Consider the following 22,677-nt stretch of genomic DNA (forward strand, 5'->3'; position numbering starts at 1 on the left):
ATGGTACAAAAAGCTTCAGCAGTTCTTTTAAAGTCAAGCATATACCTATATTATGACCCAGTAATTTCACTCCTGGGTATTTACCCAAGAGAAATAAAAACATACATCTCCAAAGGCCTCATGCAAGAATGTTCTGCTTTATTCATAATAGCCAGTATGTCTGTCAACAAGTGAAACAAACTGTAGTATATTCATACAACAGAGTATTACTCAGCAATAAAAAGAAAAAATGGTGATTCATGCAATATTCTAGAATAATGTCAAAAAAATGTAAAAAGGTCAGGCACAACAAATATATACCATACAATGCCATATATATACAAAATTCAAGACAGAGGCAAAAGTAGTCTACAATTTAAAAGAAAAAAGAGAACAGCAGATGCCTGGGGGACATGAGTGAGAAGCATGGGAATTAACTGGAAAGGGTCACTAGGGACCTTTCTGGTGTGACAGGAACGTTCAGTATCTTGAGTGAGAAGTGTTGTTACAAGGAAGTAAACGTTTGTCAAAATTAAGCAGTTTTGTGCAATATGTCGATTTTTATTTTTAAAACAAGTTAAAAAATCTAGTGGGGAGTAGGAGTTGATAGAGATACGACTGAAAGAAGAAAATGGCAGAACATTGTTGAAACTGAATGATGGGCACATGGAGGTTAATCATACTATTTTTGTCTACTTTACAAGTGTTTGAAACTTTTCATAATTCAAGTTGTTTTTTTTTAAAAGTATCTTAATTCCCCATCAGCGGAGGAAGACAATCACTATCCCACCCGTGAATTAAAATCTCTTCAAGCACAGTTTAAACTTTCTTTTATATACTGAACAACCCGTCCTTTACATTTTCTTTAATCTTATTCATCATAGTTAATAGCTCACCTTGCAATCTATTCATGTCTTCTCTATCTCATTTATTTACTACTATCTATAGGGAAAAAAGGGTTGAAGAGAGTTAACATTCCTTTAACCCCCACTACATGCCTGGCAGTATGCTACCCACTTTGAATATATTACCCAGTTTCTATCCCAAAACTGAATTCAGCACCTAAAATTTTAATCTTATTTCTTTACTTATTTATTACTTCTCTCCCTCATCAGAATTTATGTTCAATGGCAACATGGATCTTGCCTTGTTCGCTATTTCTTCAGATCTGGCACACAGGAGATACTCAGTAAATACGTGCAGATCAAAGAATTAAGGAATATAACATCAGAGCTCACAAATACTCAATTTAGCTCTCTTTTTGGTGGTGCAAATCATTGCCCACTCCAGTTATATCTACCTTGTTTTGCCCTTAATTTTGTCATCTATATCAATTGTTGTTATATATTTGTTTCAAGTGGAATAGGATAATCTGTTTGAAAACTTCATTTTCCCTTTATTCAAAAAATGTAATTCAGGGGCGCCTGGGTGGCGCAGTCGGTTAAGCGTCCGACTTCAGCCAGGTCACGATCTCGTGGTCCGGGAGTTCGAGCCCCGCATCAGGCTCTGGGCTGATGGCTCGGAGCCTGGAGTCTGTTTCCGATTCTGTGTCTCCCTCTCTCTCTGCCCCTCCCCCATTCATGCTCTGTCTCTCTCTGTCCCAAAAATAAATAAAAACGTTGAAGAAAAAAAAAAAAATTAAAAAAAAAAAACGTAATCCTAAAAATATTTTAATGTATTTATATTCAGCATATCTTTCAATGCTATGTAATTTTTTTAATGATGTGTGATTTCTATATGCAGTGTTACTTTTTCTGCTCTTATTTATATAAAAAAAGAAGAAAATGCTGATGCTCTGATAATCTCAAATTCTGTTAACATCACCATAAGGCTTAAAAATACTCATGAATATTGAGAATTGAGAGTTCCTTACAGAGGGATAAATTGCAGTTAATAATAGACTTATAATAAAAATGATCATTTTTACTTCAAAAAAAATTTATCTAACAAAACAAAGCATCTACATAAGCCTAGAATCAAACTGCTAGTTCCTGTTAGTGAAAAAGAGAAAATCTAGGTTTGTCCTCAGAATACATTCTTCAGTAAATATTTGGGGCATGGTTTATCTCAGTAAGAATATCTTAATATCCAGCAACATCTTAAAGTTCTACCTCAATTTTGAATAACTTCTTCATTCTTAAATATCCTCAAAACAGCCACAGGGTTAAAAAGGGGGAGGGAGAGAGCAAATACTATTAATGGTACTGTAAAATACAAAAATTGAGTGAAATAGCTGCTAACAACAGCAAGTCAGTTAAGACCAAGATTTTTCCTCATTAGTTAAGCAAAATACTCTACCCAAGAAGTTGGTAATTGGTAATTGCAATGTTTCTCTGACTAGCCAAAAAAAAAAAAAAAAAAGAAACCAAAAAACCTTTAAAAAAGATTTTCTAACACTCTAAGGGAGAAAGCAAAAGAGCAGTAAACATTAGAGGAAACAGAAATTACTCATAAAGAATGACATTGTACATATAAAATTTTATTTAAAAAGAGCTCACAAATGTCTTACATTGTTTTTTGCCACAGATTCAAATCCAAGTTCTTCCAGATGCCACTTTATGCTTATAGCTCATATATAACTTTAAAAAAACATTTAATTCAAATGTACCAAATGCAGCAAAGGGCTTAAAAATAGAAGTTTCAAAGTAAATACTCATTTAGAGACACCAGCAAATAAATCTGACCTTTTCAAGTGGCTTTCCCAAAGAGTTTCCAATCAGTTTCCAGTCATTTAAGACTTCTTCAATTTTGGAAATAAACCTAGTAATGAGAAAAAAACTTTCTAAATATGTAACAGAGCTTTTTTCTTTTTTACTACTGTTATACAATTTCTTTAAAAAAAGTATTTTTTTAATTAATTCATTTAAGAGAGAGAGAGAGACAGAATGAGAATGAGTATTAATGGGCCCATTTATGGGCTCAGCACAGAGCCCAACGTGGAGCTCAATCTCACAAACCATGAGATCACGACCTGAGCCAAAATCAAAAGTCAGACACTCAACCGAGCAACCAGGTATGCCAAAAAAGTATTTTTTAAATTTCAACATTATTATCAGAGAAGGCTCAATAAGTTTAGTATTATTAGTCTAATTTATGGATATGGAATAAATGTGGAAATAATCCTCTGCAATCCAAGAATTCTTAAATTCTGGTTTTTTAATAAATTTTTATTTATTTATGTAAACTCTACCCCCCAGTGTGGGACTCAACCTCACAACCCCAAGATCAAGAATCCCAAGCCAGCCAGGCATCCCAAATTTTAAAGTCCAATGCTTACCCAACAAAGGCAATCTGCTTCCATAAAATTTAAATTAAGAATTAATAAATCTCAGGGCGCCTGGGTGGCTCAATCGATTGAGCATCCAATTCCTGATTTCAGCTCAGGTCATGATCCCAGGGTTGGGGGATTGAGCCCTGTGTCCAGCCCTGTACTAAGCATGAAGTCTGCTTGGGATTCTCTCTCTCTCCCCCTCTGTCCCTCCCTCCTTCTCATGCTTTCTCTCTAAAATAAAAAAATAAATAAATAATAAAAAAGAGTAAGTCTCTATATTAGAATGTATATAATAAATTTGGAACAGAAGTAAAAACTGACAGGAGTGCCTGGGCGGCTCAGTCAGTTAAGCGCCTGACTCTCAATTTCCACTCAGGTCACAATCTCACAATTCAGGAGTTGGAGCCCCATGTTGCGCTCTGCACTGACATTGGCAGAGCCTGTTTAGGATTATCTCTCTCCCCCTTTCTCTGCCCCGCCCCCTCTCAGGTGCATGCACTCTCTGTCTCTCTCAAACTAAACAAACATTTAAAAAAAAAAAAAATGAAAGACTAAAAGGATACTACTAAAAATAACTATGAAACCAATGATCTTTTCCCTACCCTCAAAGTAACTAATCTATTTAAATTAACTTTTCCTTTGAAGGTATTTAGGAATTGATTTGCCTACCTCTCCCCTCAAAAGAAAACATTTAGGAACTTTGCTCATTAAAATAAAACATGTTTTGGGCTCAGTCTGTTAAGTGTCTGACTCTTGATTTTGGTTCATGTCACAATCTCACTGTTCAGGGAATCCAACTCAGCATCAGGCTCTGTGCTGACAGCACTAAGCCAACTTGGGATTCTCTCTCCATCTCTCATCCCGTTCCCCACTTGCATACTCTCTCTCTCTCAAAATAAATAAATTTTTAAAAAGTAAAACTTTAAAATGAAAAATAAATAAAACATGTTTTAAGGGACAGCTGGAAAGAAACAAGTAGATTTGTCAGCTTTAAGGAATAAATGACAGATTTTAATACTAATCACTATATAATCTTTAAATCTACTGATGAACCAGATCTATTAAAAAGAGAATGAATTCTGACTAGTAATATGCTCAATCAGCAAATTAAAAACTGTCAAATCTCAGTAGTACTGTTAAAAGACACTTTCAGAAAGCTTTTATTACTCCAAAAAGCTAACTTAAGAATGATGTAATCTAATAGCAAAATTGCTCCCCTATAACACCTACGTCATATTACTAGAGTACTAGAGTTAATTCTAGTCAAAATATATTCAAAGCCATCAGGTTTTTTCCCTCAGTGACATTATCAGTTAATATTTACATTTGTTTTAAGACAGTAATGATAGTAATGATAAACCAGAGTTATTACAATTTAAATGAACCTTGTAATCAAGTCCTCTTTAAGATGAAAGGCAGTATTAATATACTGATTCACTTCTGGGCAGTTCAATCAAAAGGTTAATTATCAGTTTTGAAAATGCTCTAGAAAGAAGTTAACATGTTTACAAAAAAAGGAAATAAAAATTTTTATTGTATCCACATGTGAGCAAAAATTTGCAAGTAAAATGTACATTGTATTTATAAAGGAAAAAAAAAACCCGGAAGCTACCTAATTGTCTAAGTGCACAAAAGTTGTAAATTAATGGTATATCCACTGAATGAAATAGTATGCATCCATAAAAAATCAAGTTTGAAGACCATTTGAGGATATAAGAAAATGTTCATTTCATACATTAAGTGAAAAAATTGAAGCTATAGAAACAAGTATTAATATGTTTTGACACAGAATGCTTACAAAACACTCATAGATTAGAAGAAATTTCCTCAAAATATTAATAGTAGCTATCTCCTGGTGGTACAATTACAGGTTTCTTATATTTTTCTTTTTTATTCTACTATGAAGTATTATTTTAATAAAAATTATTTAAGATAATATTGCTTTCACAGTAAAAGGAACATACTAAAGTACTTATTTTATGAATTCTATCAGTTACTAGCTAAAAAAGAAAAATTGGGTTCTACTGAAGTATGGAGATTTGACCAAAAAATTGAATAACTTTACCCCTGAAAGCTCTCAAGACCTCAGCTGAAGGGTCTTTTCCTGACTCCTCATTCTGTTAGGTTCCTTTGTCACATGCTCTTGTAAAACCAGGTTTCTTTCCCTTCTCAGTTCTTATTTCAATTTTAATTACAGACTTATGTGTATCATTATTTGACTCATGTCTGTCTCCTTCATTAGACTGTATGTTAAGAGCAGGAATTGTCTATTTTTTTTTTAATTTTTTTTGATGTTTATTTATTTTTTGAGAGAGAGAGAGAAACAGAGTGCAAGCAGAGGAAGGGCAGATAGAGAGGGAGACACAGAATCCGAAATAGGCTCCAGGCTCTGAGCTGTCAGCACAGAGCCGATGTGGGGCTCGAACTCACGAACTGTGAGATCATGACCTGAGCTGAAGTCAGATGCTTAACCAACTGAGCCACCCAGGTGCCCCAGGAATTGTCTATTTTTATTGATCACATCCCTATGCCCTCCACTGTATTTGACAAACTGGCACTCAATAAATATTTCTGCAAAGGATAAGTGATTAAAAGGTGTTTTTTTTTTTAATTTTTTTTTTAATGTTTGTTTATCTTTGAGAGAGAGAGAGAAAGACATAGTGCGAGCGGGTAAGGGCAAAGAGAGAGGGAGACACAGAATCCGAAGCAAACTCCAAGCTCTGATCAGGGTGCCTACACGTGGATCAGGGTGCCTAGGTGGCTCAGTTGATTAAGCATCTGACTTTGGCTCAGGCTATGATCTCGTGGTTCCTGGGTTCAAGCCTGGAATCAGGCTCTGTGCTGACAGCTCAGAGCCTAGGTCCTGCTTCCGATTCTGTATCTCCCTCCCTCTCTCCCTCTCCCCCCCCCCCCCCCCGTCAAAATAAACAAATAAACCTAAAAAAAAAGAATCCCAGGGGTAACCTAGGTAGTTCAGTCGCTTAAGGGTCCAACTTCAGCTCAGGTCATGATCTCATGGTTCAGGAGTTCGAGGCTCTGTCCAGCTCTGTGCTGACAGCTCTGAACCTGTAACCTGCTTGGGATTCTGTGTCTCCCTCTCTCTCTTCCCCTCCCCCTGCCTCTCTCTCAAAAATAAAATAAACATTAAAAAACTCAAAAAAAAAAAAAAACCCCACACAGATCAAAGGTTTTATTTTGTTCTTTTCCATTAATAGTAAACATTCTGGACACAGAATATCTACCCAATACAGCCTTGCCAGTATGATTATGTCTAACTGACTTTTCTTTTTGGGGGGGGCACCACAAATCAAACTATTATACCAGCAGGGATCTTTTATATTTTACTATGTCATCTAATGACATAACATGTACAAATTTCCTCTCCAACCAGAAAGATTACAAAATGTTCCAAGAAACTAAATATTGATCGGACACCCAGAAGGCTCTCTGTGATACCGACCAGAAAATTTCTCCATCTAAGCTATCACTCCTCCACAAAGCTGGGTTTCAACTAATTTCAATGATACAACGATTTCTCTCTGTTCAGAGAGGTTTGCTGAGCATAGGAAGCCTGGGCACATGACCCACTGAAATGCAACAACTTGAACCGAAGGGTTCCAAAGCCATCTGCATGCAGCCTGTCTTAAAAGATTATTCTAAAAGACCGGATGGAGATGGTGGGAAAGTAGCAGATGGACAACCACCAGCACTATGAAGGCCTCCTCCAGAAATGGATAGGCGACGTACACAGAAGGAAAAAGCAGCTGCGAAGTTCACTGCTTATGATCACAAAATGTGTTAAACGGAAATGAAAACAGGAACGGACGTGGTAGCCACGGACATTGTTTCTGCGGGTGGGCAACAACCGTTCTAAGGAAAGTGCTCTCAGAGTAAACAAAACTTTTTCTGAAAGCCGCATCTCAGGTGTTTGGCTGATGGGGGCGGGCCCGGGCTGTTCAGACGCAAGAGGCTTACTTACAGCTGCCTAGAAACCAGAGGAGACGCAGAGCTGGGGGCTCGCGGATCTTACTTTTACCGCAGAATTAGTGTCACGTGTGGTCTATGTTGGGGAAGTGGCACGAAGACTCCGGGGCCCAAGGTACTGATAACCAAGGATACGACTCACTCACCTTTCCCATTCCGAGGCAGTGGTGAAGTCCGTGATCTCAAATACCTCGGACTCGGGCTACGGGAAAAGGAAGGAAAGAAAAACAGATTGAGCCCCGGGGCGCTGACACGGAAGAGAGAACTTACAGGCAAGGATAGAAAGAGAGCAAACACCTCACCTCACTGTCGGCCGCCATCTTGAGGAGCGCCGCGAAGGGCGCTAGGTATGCTGGGAAGAAGAGCAGGGCGTCTGGGGAAGGGGGGAAAGGAGGGCGGGGCCGGGCCTCGGCGCAGCACCGCCCCCTGGTAGTGAGTCCTGTTTGGAAGTCGTCAAAGGCTGCAATCATTTGATTTAGAACAAACAAACAAAAAAGCTTTGAATTTGAAATATTCCTGCAAAGTAATGAATTCAGGAAAAGAACACAAGCAAAGAGGTAAGACAAGGTCCTAGATTCCTGTGGATAAAATTATATTAAAAACTCCAGGGGCGCTTGGGTGGCTCAGTGAAGCGTCGAACTTCAGATCACGTCATGATTTCAGGTTAGTGAGTTTTGAGCCCTGCGTCGGGCTCTGTGCTGACAGCCCAGAGCCTGGAGCCTGCTTGGGATTCTGTCTTCCCCTCTCTCTCTGTCCCTACCCTGCTCGTGCTCTCTCTCTCAAATATAAATAAACATTAAAAAAAAAAATTTTTTTTAAACCTCAACCACGTTGAATTGAATTTTTCATTAAACATCTGTTTATTGATTGCAAGGCTCAGAGCTAGGTGTTGTAATGTCCACCCTCCTCTACCTCCCTCAAAGAATTTACACAGTTTGGTTCAATCATGAGATAAAGTCGTGCTAGTTTTCTGGTTTCTGGGAAAAGCAACATACTGTTCAATGAATACTTCACTTTTTAAGCCATTGAGGAACAGAAGGGGTGGCAGCTAGCAGTTGACAATTATAATTCATACATACTGAAGTATATGTCATGAAATGACACCATATCTAGGATTTGCTTGAAAATAATGGGAGGGGGAAATGAGTAGGGCTAGGAATAAAACCAGATTAGATATTAGTGGATAATAGTTTAAGCTAATGATGTGTACATGGGTGTTTATACTATTCTCCCTACTTCTTTTAGGTCTGATAATTTTCATGATTACAAATTTTAAAAGATTAAATCTCATTTAAGTTTTGCAACCTACAAAAACGAAATTGGTGATAGAAGACTAAGAAATTCAGCTTCAGCAATAAAAAAAATTAATCTTAAAATAAGCATTAGATATATCAGAAATTTGATGATATAGATAGGGCAGATGAGGAATCTAAGGTCAGAAGAATTTTAACAACAATAGGTATTGCTAGTGCCAAACCTTGAACCCTTGTCTTCTAATGTTCCTTCTAGTTTCTGCCTACCATATCAATGAGGGATTGTGAGTTACTACTGCAGCAGTCTTTCCCAAGAGGTCTCAACTTGCATCCTCCATTCATTTTACAAGCACTTATTAAACACCTAACTATAAGCCAGTCACTGTGCTAGAATAGTAAGTTGTATTGTAGATGTGGTCCCTGACCTCAAGGAACTCAGGGTCTAATAAGGAAACCAGAAGTTTGCTGCACAGCAGAAGAGATGCTGCATATATCATCAGCATTAGTATTAGCAACACAAGGTCAATGGTAATCTTGACAAGAAGAATCTTGGAGGAGAGCAGAGGGATAAGATATCATAACCAGGTTGGGAGTAGGGAAGGCTTCTAAGTATGTCCAGAGGCTCGAAGGTAGGAAAGTCTGATCTGACCAATGAACCAAGAGTGAGCACCTAGAGCACAGTATTGGTGGTGCATTTGGAGACATAGGAATGGGCCAGACCATATAGGGCACTCTAGGCCAAGATTGGACTTTATTTGAAGCATAGTGAAAGTCACTGAAATGTTTTAAGCAAGAGACCAACGTGATCCAATTTACATTTTGCAAAAGTCTAGATGCTTTATGAACAGAACCGGGGGAGGGTTGCAAAAAGAAGTAGGGACAGCTGGTGACTATTAAAGCATCCAGTGAAAGATGATGGTGTGAAGGCTTGGACTAGGGTGGTTAGCACACATGGTGACTTATTTGATATGAATTTTGGAGATATGATAGACAGGACTTGATGATGGATTAAAAGTAGAGATAAGGGAGGGGTGCCTGGGTGGCTCAGTCGGTTGAGCATCCGACTTCAGCTCAGGTCATGATCTCATGGTCTGTGAGTTCAAGCCAAGCGTCAGGCTCTGTGCTTACAGCTCAGAGCCTGGAGCCTGCTTCAGATTCTGTGTCTCCCTCTCTGCCCCTCCCATGCTTGTGCTCTATCTCTCCCTCTCTCAAAAATAAATAAACATTTAAAAATAATAAAAATAGAGATAAGGGAAAGGAGGGAATCAAAGATTAATTTTCAGGTTTCTGGCCTAAGCAAATGTGTCAGGATGATGCCATTTCCTGAGATGAACAAGACTGGATGGAGCAAGGCAACCAGTGTTTGCTTTGGGAAGTATGAAGTGCAACAGGTTTGTAAGATACTCAAGGAGAGTTGTTAAGGAGAAAACTGAGTGTAAGACTAGGACTCAGAGGGAAGACCTGGGGGTGAAGATAATAATTTGGTAGATTTTAAGACACAAGAACAGATGAAGTGATTTAAGAAAAGAATATAGGGGCGCCTGGGTGGCTCAGTAGGTTAAGCGTCTGACTTCAGCTCAGGTCACGATCTCGCGGTCCATGACTTTGATCCCCGTGTCGGCCTCTGGGCTGATGGCTCAGAGCCTGGAGCCTGCTTCCGATTCTGTGTCTCCCTCTCTCTCTGCCCCTCCCCCGTGCATGCTGTCTCTCTCTGTCTCAAAATTAAATAAAACGTTAAAAAAAAATTTTAAAGAAGAATATAGAAAGAGAAGAAAAGGAGCCTCATCTGAAGACCTGAAAACATTTTATATTTAGAGGATGGATAAAGGAAACGTATGCCGTGAAAGAGGGAAGAAAGTAATGGCTAGAGAAATAGGAAAGCAAGGAAAGAGGATGGCACAGAACCCAAGAGAGGAGTATGTTTCAAGACAGTAAATATTGAGTCCTGAAAAGGAAGTAAGAGAAAGATAGGGTCAAGGGTGATCAATTGTTATTGTTTCTTGGGGTTTTCCTTTGTCTTTGAGGCAGAGGAGAGCAGATATGTTTGTGTATTGATGATAATCTAAGAAACTGATGATGAAGGGGAGGTGGGAGAGTTGAAGTTCCTGTGAAGGTGAGAGAGGAGGAAATCCAGAGCTGGTGGCACCATTTACATTGCCTTGGGAAGTCCTGCTTCAGAAGGGACTCCCCACCCCCACCCCATGAGTAGCACTCCCTGGAGTTATGTGCAGCAAGGTGGAATTCAGAGCATGTATACCAGTGAAGGAAGGATATGTGTTTAGGTTGGCTTTTTTTGAGAAGAGAAAGAAGGGAAGAAAAAATGGGTAGAGACATAGACACTGGAAGATTTGTACATACCAAAGGAGGAGAGTTACTTGTTCACTTCACTTTTTAAGATTCCCACCAACTGAAATAAGTCTGTAGGTTTTAAGGTCAGACAAATCCAGGTTCAGCCATTTACTAATTACAGTAGATGACTTGGGGAAAATTACTTAACTCCTATAAACCCCAGTGCCTTCATTAGTAAAATAGGACTTCTAAGACCTCTTATTGCAAAGGATTATGGCAAAGATTTTCTGTCTCTATGTAAAATGGTTAGCACAGTGTCCTGGCATGTAGTAGGTGATCGACTGTGGTGGTAGCATTTATAATGAATGCACCATGAAAACCAGAAAATGCTACTCACATGTAAAGCAGTACTTTGTTTTTTTTATATTAAATATAATTTATTGTCAAATTTATATCCATACAACACCAGTACTCATCCCAGCAGGTGTCCTCCTCAATGCCCATCACCCACTTTCCCCTCCCTCCCACCCCCATCAACCCTCAGTTTGTTCTCAGTATTTAAGAGTCTCTTATGGTTTGCCTCCCTCCCTGTAACTTCTTTTCCCCCTGCCCCTCCCCCATGGTCCTCTGTTAAGTTTCTCAGGATCCACATATGAGTGAAAACATATGATATCTGTCTTTCTCTGCCTGACTTACTTCACTTAGCATAATACTCTCCAGTTCCATCCATGTTGCCACAAATGGCCATATTTCATTTTTTCTCATTGCCAAGTAGTATTCCATTGTATATATAAACCACATCTTTATCCGTTCATCAGTTGATGGACATTTAGGCTCTTTCCATAATTTGGCTATTTTTAAAAGTGCTGCTATAAACATTGGGGTACAAGTGCCCCTATGCATCAGCACTCCTGTATCCCTTGAGTAAATTCCTAACAGTGCTATTGCTGGGTCATAGGGTAGATCTATTTTTAATTTTTTGAGGAACATCAACCCTGTCTTCCAGAGCGGCTGCACCAGTTTGCGTTCCCACCAACAGTGCAAGAGGGTTCCTGTTTCTCCACATCCTCTCCAGTATCTATAGTCTCCTGATTTTTTAATTTTAGCCACTCTGACCGGCGTGAGGTAGTATCTCAGTGTGGCTTTGAGCATTACTTTGTTTTTCCTCCCTGCTTATCCATGAAGAAGTTTCAGTACATACCAAAATCAGAAACTAAAAAATCACAAAGACTTTGCTACATGAAGTTAAATCTTAGAAACTGTATGAAATCACTTTCTTGAGTTGCTAGGTAAAGTTTTCTTCCGAGATATTTTTGGCTTCTTGTCTTCTCCCTGGAGAAACTTTTAAAATAAGTTATTTGCTAAAGCAAAGTGTGAAACCAGGATGCTAATGATGTAAAGTACCCAGGGGAGACACACTTTTATTAGATTTTCACTGGTTCACAAGGCAGAAAAGATTTTGTTTCTTCAGTATTAAGAGCTCTTTTGCTATACGTCCAAAGGCAAGGGTTTTTCTGTTGCAAGCACATTTCCTCCCTGGCATAATTTTCAGTTATTTCAAGGTGTTAACCAATAATAGCCAGGGGGAGAATTTTGACGCATAGGCAATTTAAGGGATTAGATGCCTGGAAAAAAATCAACGTTGGCTTAGTCCTCAGAGAAATGTGGGGGCATAACAGTTTAATTAGGTCTTAGCAAGATAGCAAATATTGTGAGAGGAGAAAGAGCAGTGGGACTACACCATCCCCATCTACCTGGATGCCTCTGTGCCGCGACAGCAACTACGATAGAAGGTACACCTGGAAGACAAACACCTGCTATGAAAATAAGAAACCCTTAAGAGAGAAATCTCTAGGGGCGCCTGGGTGGCGCAGTCGGTTAAGCGTCCGACTTCAGCCAGGTCACGATCTCGCGGTCCGTGAGTTCGAGCCCCGCGTCAGGCTCTGGGCTGATGGCTCAGAGCCTGGAGCCTGTTTCCGATTCTGTGTCTCCCTCTCTCTCTGCCCCTCCCCCGTTCATGCTCTGTCTCTCTCTGTCCCAAAAATAAATAAACATTGAAAAAAAAAATTTTTTTTTAAAAAAAAAAGAGAGAAATCTCTAAAGCACAATTTTCAGACAGCATTTGTTTTCACTCATTCAGTAATATTAATCAAGTCATAGCAATGGTCAATCCTATGGAGGTATTCAAAGACTAATCCCTGCCCTCGAGGTGCTCACAGTCTGAGATAAGACATAAATATAGTATGGTTTAGAAAGAGATGCGTGATGGCTAATCCAACTTCTTAAAGCTCTTTTTTAAATCAAGTGGTTGAAAAATATCCAAGTGACCTTTCAGAACACACAATATTTTCATTCTCTCTTTTTCTTTTAATGTTTATTTATTTTTAAAACAGTGCAAGCAGAAGAGGGCAGAGAGAGAGGGAGATGGAGGATCCAAAAGGGGCTCTGTGCTGAGAGCCCGATGGGGGGTTTGAACTCATGAACTGTGAGATCATGACCTCAGCCAAAGTCAGACTCTTTACCAACTAAGCCACCCAGGTGCCCCACATAATATTTTACATTCTAAACAAGTGCTCCACTATTTCTTGAACTAGAAAGAGGTACAGTCACCAAGGCAAGGAATCTCTGGAGAATTTTAAGAGAAATGATTAAACCCCATTCTTGTTAGGGAGAGTGAACTCTTTTAGCCACAGATGATTAATAAAGGCAAGATTTTGGGTCTAATCCCAACCTTCTTTTGCATTGTGCTGCTTGTTCTAAGGCTCATTAACTACTTCTACATTAATAGTATCTTCAGTTGCTTGCTGATCTGCTCAGATCCCTTTTAAGTTATTTATTTTGAGAGGTAATGAGAGAGAGCGAGCGAGAGGCTGGTGGGGGTGGGGCATGGAGAAAAAGAATCCCAAACAGTCAGCACGGAGCCCAACCTGGGACTCGAACTCACAAACTGTGAGATCATGACCTGAGCTGAAATCAAGAGCTGGACGCTTAACCAACTGAGCCACTCAGGCACCCCTGCTTGGATCCCTTTTAACATTCACTTCAGTCTAGTTTCTAACTAAACTACATAGGCTAATTTCCATCTCATCTGCATCTGCCATTTTGCTGCAGATAATCTCCTATTTTCCATTTATCTCTGTTCTTTGCATTGGCCCACTTATGTACTGCAATATACTGCCAGGTAAGAGATCCTTAAATCACTATTTGTCACCAGAGGTAGACCTAAGAATCATATTTTAATCTAAATTGTTCAAGTGTTATACAAGTAATGAGAATGTCTTATCATAAAAAAGTTCAAATCATATGCTTAAAACAAATGGCCTCCTTGACTGTCTTTTCAATTCTCATATCCTCAAGATAAAATTGCTCATACGAGTTAAGCATGAGTCCTTTCAGACCTCTTCCTATGTTTTACATACATATTTGTGTATTTGAAAAATATATTCTTACCTTCTTTTTAATCAATTTTTTGCACAAATAAGAATGTCTTATTCTAAGTGTTTTTCTTATTCTAAGACGTTCTTCTAAGTGTTTTACTCATATTTAATTCATTCTTATAATTGCCCTGTGAGGTAGATAATGTTCTTATTATACACCCTTACTTTACAGATGACGAAACAGGCTGAAAGAGCATTGGTAACTTGCCCAAGCTGTGTGCCTACTAAGTGGTCAGGCTGGCTCCTGAGCGTGTGCTCCCAACCACATCATGCAAGTATCATGCTACTGTATATGCATTATTCAGCAACCCGCTTTTTTTTACTAAACTATATGACTTGGATCCCATTTAAGACATGCTATAAAGCTCTTTCCTCCTTTTTTAATCTGCTGCACAGCATTCCAGAATTCAAAGCATAGATGTACTACTTTTTATTTGTCTTCTGTGACTTGACATGTAAGTGATCTACTGTTTAAAGCTATTAATAACATCCTTCGGGATGCCTGGGTGGCTCAGTCAGTTGAGCATCTTACTCTTGATTCTGGCTCAGGTCATGATCCCAGGGTTGTGGGATCGAACCCCACATTGGGCTCTGTGCTGAGCATGGAGCCTGCTTGAGATTCATATTCTCTCTCTCTCTCTCCTCCTCCCTCCCTCTGACCATCCCTACCCTGAAAAAACATAATAATTAAAAAAATAACATCCTTAGATGGATGACAAGTACGTGGGGGCTCATTATACTATACTGTTTACTTTGCATGTTTGAAATTTTCCAAAATAAATTTTCTAAAAAAAGTTTTCTGAAAAAAAACTAGGGTAAAATTTCATTATACCTGAATCTTTATGATCAATGTCAGAATGTACCCTGTAGCAATGCTCTAGGGTAAATACTGAGAAATGGGGATACCAAGCTGAAGAATGTGTGCATTTTAAAAGGTAATAAAGGGGCGCCTGGGTGGTTCAGTCAGTTAAGCCTCTGACTTCCACTCAGGTCATGATCTCACAGTTTGTGTGTTTGAGCCCTGCATCAGGCTCTATGCTGGCAGCTCGGAGCCTGGTGTCTGCTTTGGATTCTGTGTCTACCTCTCTCTCTGTCCATCCCCTACTCATTCTGTCTCTCAAAAAATGAGCAAATTTTTTAAGGTAATAGATAGCACCAGATTGCAATGTCCAAAGTGAATGTTACAAATTTACATACCCTCTAATAGTGTATAATTGTAGCCATTTTTTCACACATTTAATATTATAATAACTCTTTTAAATTTTTGTCAGTATGCTAAACAAAACATGGTTTGATTTATGTTTTCCTGATCCCTGGTGAGCTTAGCCAGTTTTACAAGTGTTTCTTGGCCATTTGTATTCATCTCCTATAAAGAGTAATTTCACATCTTTCACTTGTTTTTCTTTGGTCATTTATCTTTTCGGCCATTGATTTAGGTTATGTCACCATCATATTTTTCCTGACCCATTTTAATAATCTTTAATCATTTCTATCTGCACCTCTTCTTCAATTAATTTTCATTCTTGCAGTCAGGAGGATCTTCCTAAAATACAGATATGATCACATCTCTCCATGAATAAAATCTTTTAATTGTCTCCCAGTTCAGCTGGAAATAGTCCCACTTCCCCTCCACCCCACCCCTACCATCCCCCCGAGCCCTGCCATGTGTGTTCTGCTTTTCAAACACACACACGCGAAACAATATTTTCAATGTTTCATGCTTTTATCTTTCCCCTGGACATGCTGTTGTTTAGTTTATCCTGCAGTATCGTTCCATCTGTGATTTACCTGGTGAACTATTTGTCCTTCAAATTCAGCTCAGATAATTCTCTGAAGGCTCCCTATGCCTTTCTGTTATGGGCTGAACTGTGTTCCCCCAAAATTTATATGCTGAAACCCTAATCCCTAGAACCCCAGCATGTGACTATATTTGGAGTTGACTTGCAAAGATGTGATTAAGTTAATGGGACCATTAGGGTGGCCCCTGATCTAATCATATTGGTGTTTTTATTAAAAAGAAAAAAAAAAGAGATTAGGCCATGTGGAGAGACATCAGGGTTGCCTGTGCACAGAGAAAAGACCGTATGAGAACAGTAAGAATCAGCCACCGGCAAGCCAAGGAGAGGAGCCTCAGGAGATAACAAATCTGCCAACACCTTGATCTTGGATTTCTTAGGCTGTAGGACTGTGAGAACTGTTGCTTAAGTCACCAAGTTTGTGGTATTTTGTTATGGAAGGCCTAGCAAACTAATTAATATACCCCAGCCCTTCCAACTCAGAAAGCTAGGCATTCCCCTTCCATGCTTCCCTAGAGCCTACTACATAGCTCTGTGGCAGCCTTATCTCCTGATACAATACAGGAGTCTCCCCTTGTCCTCAGTCTTGCTTTCCCCAGTTTCAGTTCCCCAAGGTCAACCGCCCTCAGGAAGCAGAATATCCTCCTTCTGATGGATTGTGAGCAGGTCAGTAGTAGCCTAACACTATAGCACAATGCCTGCGTTGTTAACGTACTTCATCTCATCACATAGGCATTTGATCATCTCACAGCATCGTAAGAATGGTGAGCACAGGACAATAAATTGTTCTGAGAGACAGAAAGACAATGTTGATATAACTTTTATTACAGTATCATGTCATAATTGTTCTATTTTCTTATTTTCTTAGTAATTATTGTTGCTGATCTCTTACTGTGCCTAATTTACAATTAAACTTTATTATAGGTACAATCTGAGGTTTCAGGCATCCACTGAGAGTCATGAAGCATATCCCCTGACAATAAGGGGGGACTACTGGATTGTCCTTGTTTGCATGCTTATCTTGCCACTGTTTCTGAAAACTCATGTTTCTTGAAAAAAACATGATTTGAATGAATGACTGTTTCTCAAAATGAGAGACAAGAGGAGGATTACTGTTTTTAGGAACCGACACAAAGATTCATGGATTGCAGACCAGCCTAAGCCCAAAGATAACACTGCAGAAATCCTAAACATGAGAAAGTACAGTACTTATAACTTCCTCTTGGCATAAAAGCTAAGAAAAAATACCATTCCTGCTGGCAGCAGAAACAAGGAAGTTTGTAGAAAGTAAAATAGAGAGGGATACTGGGGTGGCTCTGTCGGTTGAGCTTTCGACTCTTGATTTCAGCTCAGGTCATGATCCCAAAGTCATGGGATCGAGCCCTACCCTGGGCTCTGCACTGAGCATGGAACTTGCTTGGGATTCTTTCTCTTTCTCTCTCCGTCTGTCCCTCTCCCCCTGCTGTCTTTTTCTGGCTAAAATAAAAGTAAAAAATAGAAAGTAAAACAGAGTAACAACCTGCATGTGCTTGGATTAGCGTTAAAGTGCTCCAGGCTGAATGGGTGATGGAAGAGTATACATAAACCTAGCAATCTCTGAGTGGTCTTTTACCCTGAAGTGTTCATTCATTTGAGGAGTATGTGAGTGAGTGAGTGTGGGTGTGGGTGTTGCGTGTTAGCATAGTAAGTGGTGAATATTTCAACATTGCAGTCAGGTTGCTTTGATTCAGGCCCTAGTGCCGCCATTTATTAGCTTAAATTTCTTCTAAGCCTCAATGTTCTCATCTGTAAAATGGATGAATAATGGTGATTATAGAATCAACTCCTTGGCGCTGTTGTAGGGGTTAAATGACGTCATTCATGTAAAGGACTAACCTAGTAAGCATTTAATAAATGTTAGCTGTTATTATGGTAAAGTATTTTTTTCACCCTCTTCAGTTGAACATATATAACAAGTACATCTGTAGAAGAAAACCCCCTGCATCCTCCAGTAAGTTGCATTAAAAAATCTAGCAGCATACAAATGGCAGATGACCCTATGTTTTAGAGTGCCTGAGTCTACTTCCTCATGAGAGTGTTTTTGTTGTCCAGAATTTAAGGTCTCTTTCAGCTGGGTTTATTAGCGTTTATGACTGGGACAAACATGCAGTCTGTTAACTGAAGACCTTGTTTGGGAATATCACAACTCTAGACAAGAAATATGTTCTCATGTAAGAATTTCCATTCACTGGTGCTTTTTCAAATATGACTCTAAGAATGCAACCAGTTTGGGGTTAACCTGTTGGTTTCTCTCGTGCTGCAATTTATATTCAGATTCAGAAAGGCATCCTTCTAGCACATTATGGCAATTACAAAGGTATGGTTTTCCTGGAGAAAATTTCATTGGATAAGATGATAACGGCAGTTGTGCCAACCATGGAAGGACACTAACATCCAACTCTTTTGAGCACTTAAATGGCAGCTTTGAAGAGTGTACAGTGCTTGTTTTCCTTCCTGGACAAGATTGTCCTGCCTTCAATTCTCAAAGCTAAATGCACAGTGGATGGTTGCCTGGGTGACAGCCTGTAAACTAAGCAGTCTCTTTGCAGCTAACTGAAGGGTTTGTGCACACAGAACCAGCTTTAATTATTTTTTTAAGTACTTTGAGCTGTGCAACATAGGAAAATAATCAAAGAAAAAAATATCTATATCTATGCTGCTTTTAAATGGATCCCTCACTGAAGTGTTGGTTGACAGCTGCCCCAGAAATCTGCCACCAAAAATTAGGATGACGTGGACTGCTGTTTTTCTCCATCTTTCTTCAACTGTGTATCAGCTCCCACAGCAAAACACGACATAGGTAAGCCAAATCTCCTTTTCAACCCACTTTAGGTAATGCCATATGTTGCAACATTTTTTTCTCCCCAAAGGTTGTCCCAGAGGAGGAACATCAGGTAAACTGATAGAGGAAACTGTCCTAATCTCAAATAATTATATCCTTAGAGTTGCCGTAATAAACTATCTTTGATTTTTCAAATATTGAGACAATCCTTTCTAATATTTAGGCGATCTAGATCACAAGCTAAACTGGTAAGGGGAAGAAAAGTATACAATACTTGGTTCGATTTAAATATACCTGGGGACAATCTTTTATTTTAGTTTAGTCACTTAAATACGTGATAACTTTACATGGTATAAATCTTCTTGTAAACATTCAGTATGATATATATGAGTCCTAGCCGTATTTTCTCAACGTGAAAGGAGATTCCTGTTGCTCTAAGTCTTAATTACATAAGATGTCAAATGAAACATAAGCAGGGTAATAAAATACTTTGTTTTACAAGTAGGTTCGATGTGGGGCTCGAACTCATGAACTAGGATGTCATGACCTGAGCTGAAGTCGGACACTTAACCAACTGAGCCACCTAGATGCCCCTAGTTTATTTCTTTTTAAAACATTTTTTAAATTCCAGGGGCACCTGGCTGGCTCAGTCGGTAGAATATACAACTCTTAAACTCAGGGTCAGGGGTTCAAGCCTCACATTGGTCATGGAGCCTACTTTTAAAAAATTTAATTCCAGTGTAGTTAAAATTACAGCCTTATATTAGTTTGGTTTAAATCTTAATGTTTGTTTTTTTATTGAAATAGTAAATACTACTTGTGAAATGCTCTCACTCAAAGGTTACATTAAAGAATTAAACCACAACTCTTAAACACTTATTGTCATTTCATTGCTAAGGGTAATAACTTTGGAAAGAAATTCCTTTGGGGATTTATTTTCACTTTATGAGTAAACTGGTGATATAAATATATATTTCTTGCCTAGTCATTATTTGAGTATCTGATTTTTAGCTTTACTGAAAGACAGGTTTTAATTACTCTTTATTTCTGAAGGTGTTTCTTTTACCTTGATATTGCAAATACCGTTGCATTTTCCAAAATAAGTACATAAATTCATGCTTGAAGCTGTTTGCTGGGACAGATATGTATACTGATTTTAAATTTATCTATGGCCTAATTTCAAGTGTATCATTTGATCCTTCATCCCTTAGCAAAGTTCCAAGTACACTGCTTATTCAATGCTAATGTTAATGATGATTAAGTGACAGCAATCAACCAAATGTCTGCTTCCCTTAGAAGAACTTAAAGAAAATAGGCAGGCCCTACCAGTGAGAGTATAAATTGATACAGCTATTCTGGGGAATAATCTGGCAGTATTTAGTGAAATTAGGTATATTCGGCTCATTCACCTGAGGGAAACTTCTGCACAGTGTATAACATGGCCTGAACAAGTGTATTTCTGCAGTGCTGTTTATGGAGTGGGAAGTTAGAGGCAACTTCCATGTCCATAACCAAGGGACGGGATAATAAAGTATGGTGGAAGCATACTATACAGCCATTAGAAGCAAACAACCAGAGGTGCATGTAAGTATAAGGTTAAAGCTTAAAAACAAAGCGTTAAGTTAAAAAGTAAGCAACAAGATCTATATATTACAATACATGCACACATACATAACAGCACCATATGCCTTTAAAGATATCTGCATGTCTGAGGCTTCTTGTGCACATTAGATTGGGTCTTGTGAGGCACAGGGGAGTGGGAAAGAAGATCAAAAATGAAGAAAGAAAAAATAAAATAAAACAAGAGGAAAGCTAGACCCAGCCCAGTACTGCTAATGGGTATGATTAACCCCAACCTTTCTAGCTAGGATCCAAACAAGGAGATGAAAATAGGCGTATTTTACAAATGTTCCTTTAAATGCCAGTTGCGTTAAGTCTTTTTGGGCACTAGCGCCCACACATCTCCCATGTGATATCTCATTTTGCCAATGTCTGTGCTTCGTTTTCCTCATCTGTAAAATATGGATAATAATCCTCCTCTCCTGATGGTGTTGTTTGGAATAAAATAGATAAACTATATATAAATTATTTAGAATAACATATGGTATGTACTCAGCATTCAATAAATGTTGGATATTACTGCCGTAATTATTATGTTATCATTATGTAATGGTACTTTGTTTTTTTTTAATATATGAGATTTATTATCAAATTGGTTTCCATACAACACCCAGTGCTCATCCCAAAAGATGCCCTCTTCAATACCCATCACCCACCCTCCCCGCCCTCCCACCCCCATGTAATGGTACTTTGAACAAAAGTAAGGAGAGACTTGAGGAATTGATTCTCTATTTCAGCTTATTCTCTATTAGAAATTTAGGGGGAAAGAATGGGTATTTATCCTAGGAAGTTTATGTCAAAAGGATTACATGGTAATGTTAAATACCAATAATAAAATAAAATGAATTGCAAGAAAGATTGTGGATTGGATTCTCATCACTGGGTCAATGTTTCCAGAAGTTGTCTAATGATAGAAATCACCTGAATGCTTGCACAAAGAAAGGTATACCCTGGAAATGGTAAAAAATAATAATAATAATAATAATAATAATAATAATAATAATAACAAGTGGTTGCCAGGGGTTGAGGGACAGGGGCAGGGGGTTGAATAGATAGAGCACAAAAGATTTCTAGGGGAAACTACTCTAAATAATATAAAGGTGGATACATATCGTTATGCATTTGTCCAAAGTCCTAGAGTGTACAGCACCAAGAGTGAGCCCTAAGAGTAAATTCTGAACTTTACATAATAATGATGTGTCAATGTAGGTTCATCAGTTGTCACAAATGGACCATTGTGGTGCTGGATGTTGATAATGGGGAGGCTGTGTATGTGTGGTGTCAAAGAGTATATGGGAACTCTCTACCCTTCCGACTCAATTGTGTTGTGAACCTAAAGCTGCTCCAAAAAATAAAGTCTATTTAAAATGAATCAATAGGAGCGCCTAGGTGGCTCAGTCCAACTTCCGCACAGGTCATGATCTCGCCGTTTGTGAGCTCGAGCCCCACATCCGGCTCTCTGCTATCAGCATAGAGCCTGCTTTGGATCCTCTGTCCCCCTCTATGTCTGCCCCTCCCCTGCTCGTTCCCTCTCTCTGTCTCTCTCTCTCAAAAGTAATAAACATTTTTTTAAAAAACCTGAGTCTATTAAAAAATAAATAAAACCAGTGTATTGTTATTTTTTAAATTAAAACAAAGAATGCGGAGAGTCTCCAGCCTCAAACCATACATACTAAAACAAAAAGAACCTGGGGATCTTTATTCATAACAAAGGGACAGCATAATTCTTATGCTCAAGCTAGTTTAGGAAACTGCACTAAATTAAGGCCACATTTCTTTGATTCAAGGAAACAAGATATCCTATTTACCTTCTGGCTCTGTTGCTGACCTCATCGATTATCATTCTGTAAAAACAAATGCCCCCCTCCCCCAGCATCAGGTCTTCCCCAGTTGCTCAAACACTGCCTCTTGGACTCATTTTCATTTTCATGGTCGATCAGTCACAAACCCTTTAAGCTTTACTTTCAATTTTTATTTTTGCCTTTCTATATCATAATAACCTTCCCAAAGTCCCACCGTTCCTAAAACACTCTCCTTTTTTTAAAAATGTTTATTTATTTCTGAGACAGAGAGAGACAGAGCATGAGTGGGGAGGGGCAGAGAGAGAGGGAGACACAGAATGTGAAGCAGGCTCCAGGCTCTGAGCTGTCAGCACAGAGCCTGATGCGGGGCTTGAACCCACAAACCATGAGATCATGACCTGAGCCGAAGTCAGTTGCTCAACTGA

At 38.8% G+C, this 22,677-nt stretch overlaps 2 protein-coding genes across 12 annotated transcripts in view; one reads left to right on the forward strand and one right to left on the reverse strand.

Moving 5' to 3' along the window:
- RAB3GAP1 (RAB3 GTPase activating protein catalytic subunit 1) overlaps window positions 1-7,578 on the reverse strand; it is a 113,240-nt gene extending 105,662 nt beyond the window's left edge. For 2 of the 6 annotated variants that reach the window (XR_007154746.1, XM_047870758.1), the window contains exons 1-3: window positions 7,537-7,567; window positions 7,381-7,436; window positions 2,664-2,739 (exon numbers count right to left, since the gene is read on the reverse strand). Coding sequence is in view for 3 of the 6 variants with exons in the window: in XM_047870758.1 (XP_047726714.1) it covers window positions 2,664-2,739; window positions 7,381-7,436; window positions 7,537-7,554 (150 nt within the window). In the remaining 3 variants the exon portion in view is untranslated. Of the gene's footprint in view, window positions 1-2,663; window positions 2,740-7,380; window positions 7,439-7,536 lie in introns of those variants that run through there. The other 4 variants (XM_047870757.1, XM_047870760.1, XM_047870756.1 and 1 more) reach the window with 3 other exon arrangements.
- A 95-nt stretch (window positions 7,579-7,673) lies between these two features.
- MAP3K19 (mitogen-activated protein kinase kinase kinase 19) overlaps window positions 7,674-22,677 on the forward strand; it is a 72,711-nt gene continuing 57,707 nt past the window's right edge. For 2 of the 6 annotated variants that reach the window (XM_047873259.1, XM_047873265.1), the window contains exon 1: window positions 17,443-18,848. The gene's annotated coding sequence lies outside the window, so the exon portion shown is untranslated. Of the gene's footprint in view, window positions 7,792-14,501; window positions 14,669-17,414; window positions 18,849-22,677 lie in introns of those variants that run through there. The other 4 variants (XM_047873260.1, XM_047873261.1, XM_047873266.1 and 1 more) reach the window with 4 other exon arrangements.

Source organism: Prionailurus viverrinus, chromosome C1 (genome assembly GCF_022837055.1).
Source record: "Prionailurus viverrinus isolate Anna chromosome C1, UM_Priviv_1.0, whole genome shotgun sequence".
In the NCBI taxonomy this organism is placed as follows: domain Eukaryota; kingdom Metazoa; phylum Chordata; class Mammalia; order Carnivora; family Felidae; genus Prionailurus; species Prionailurus viverrinus.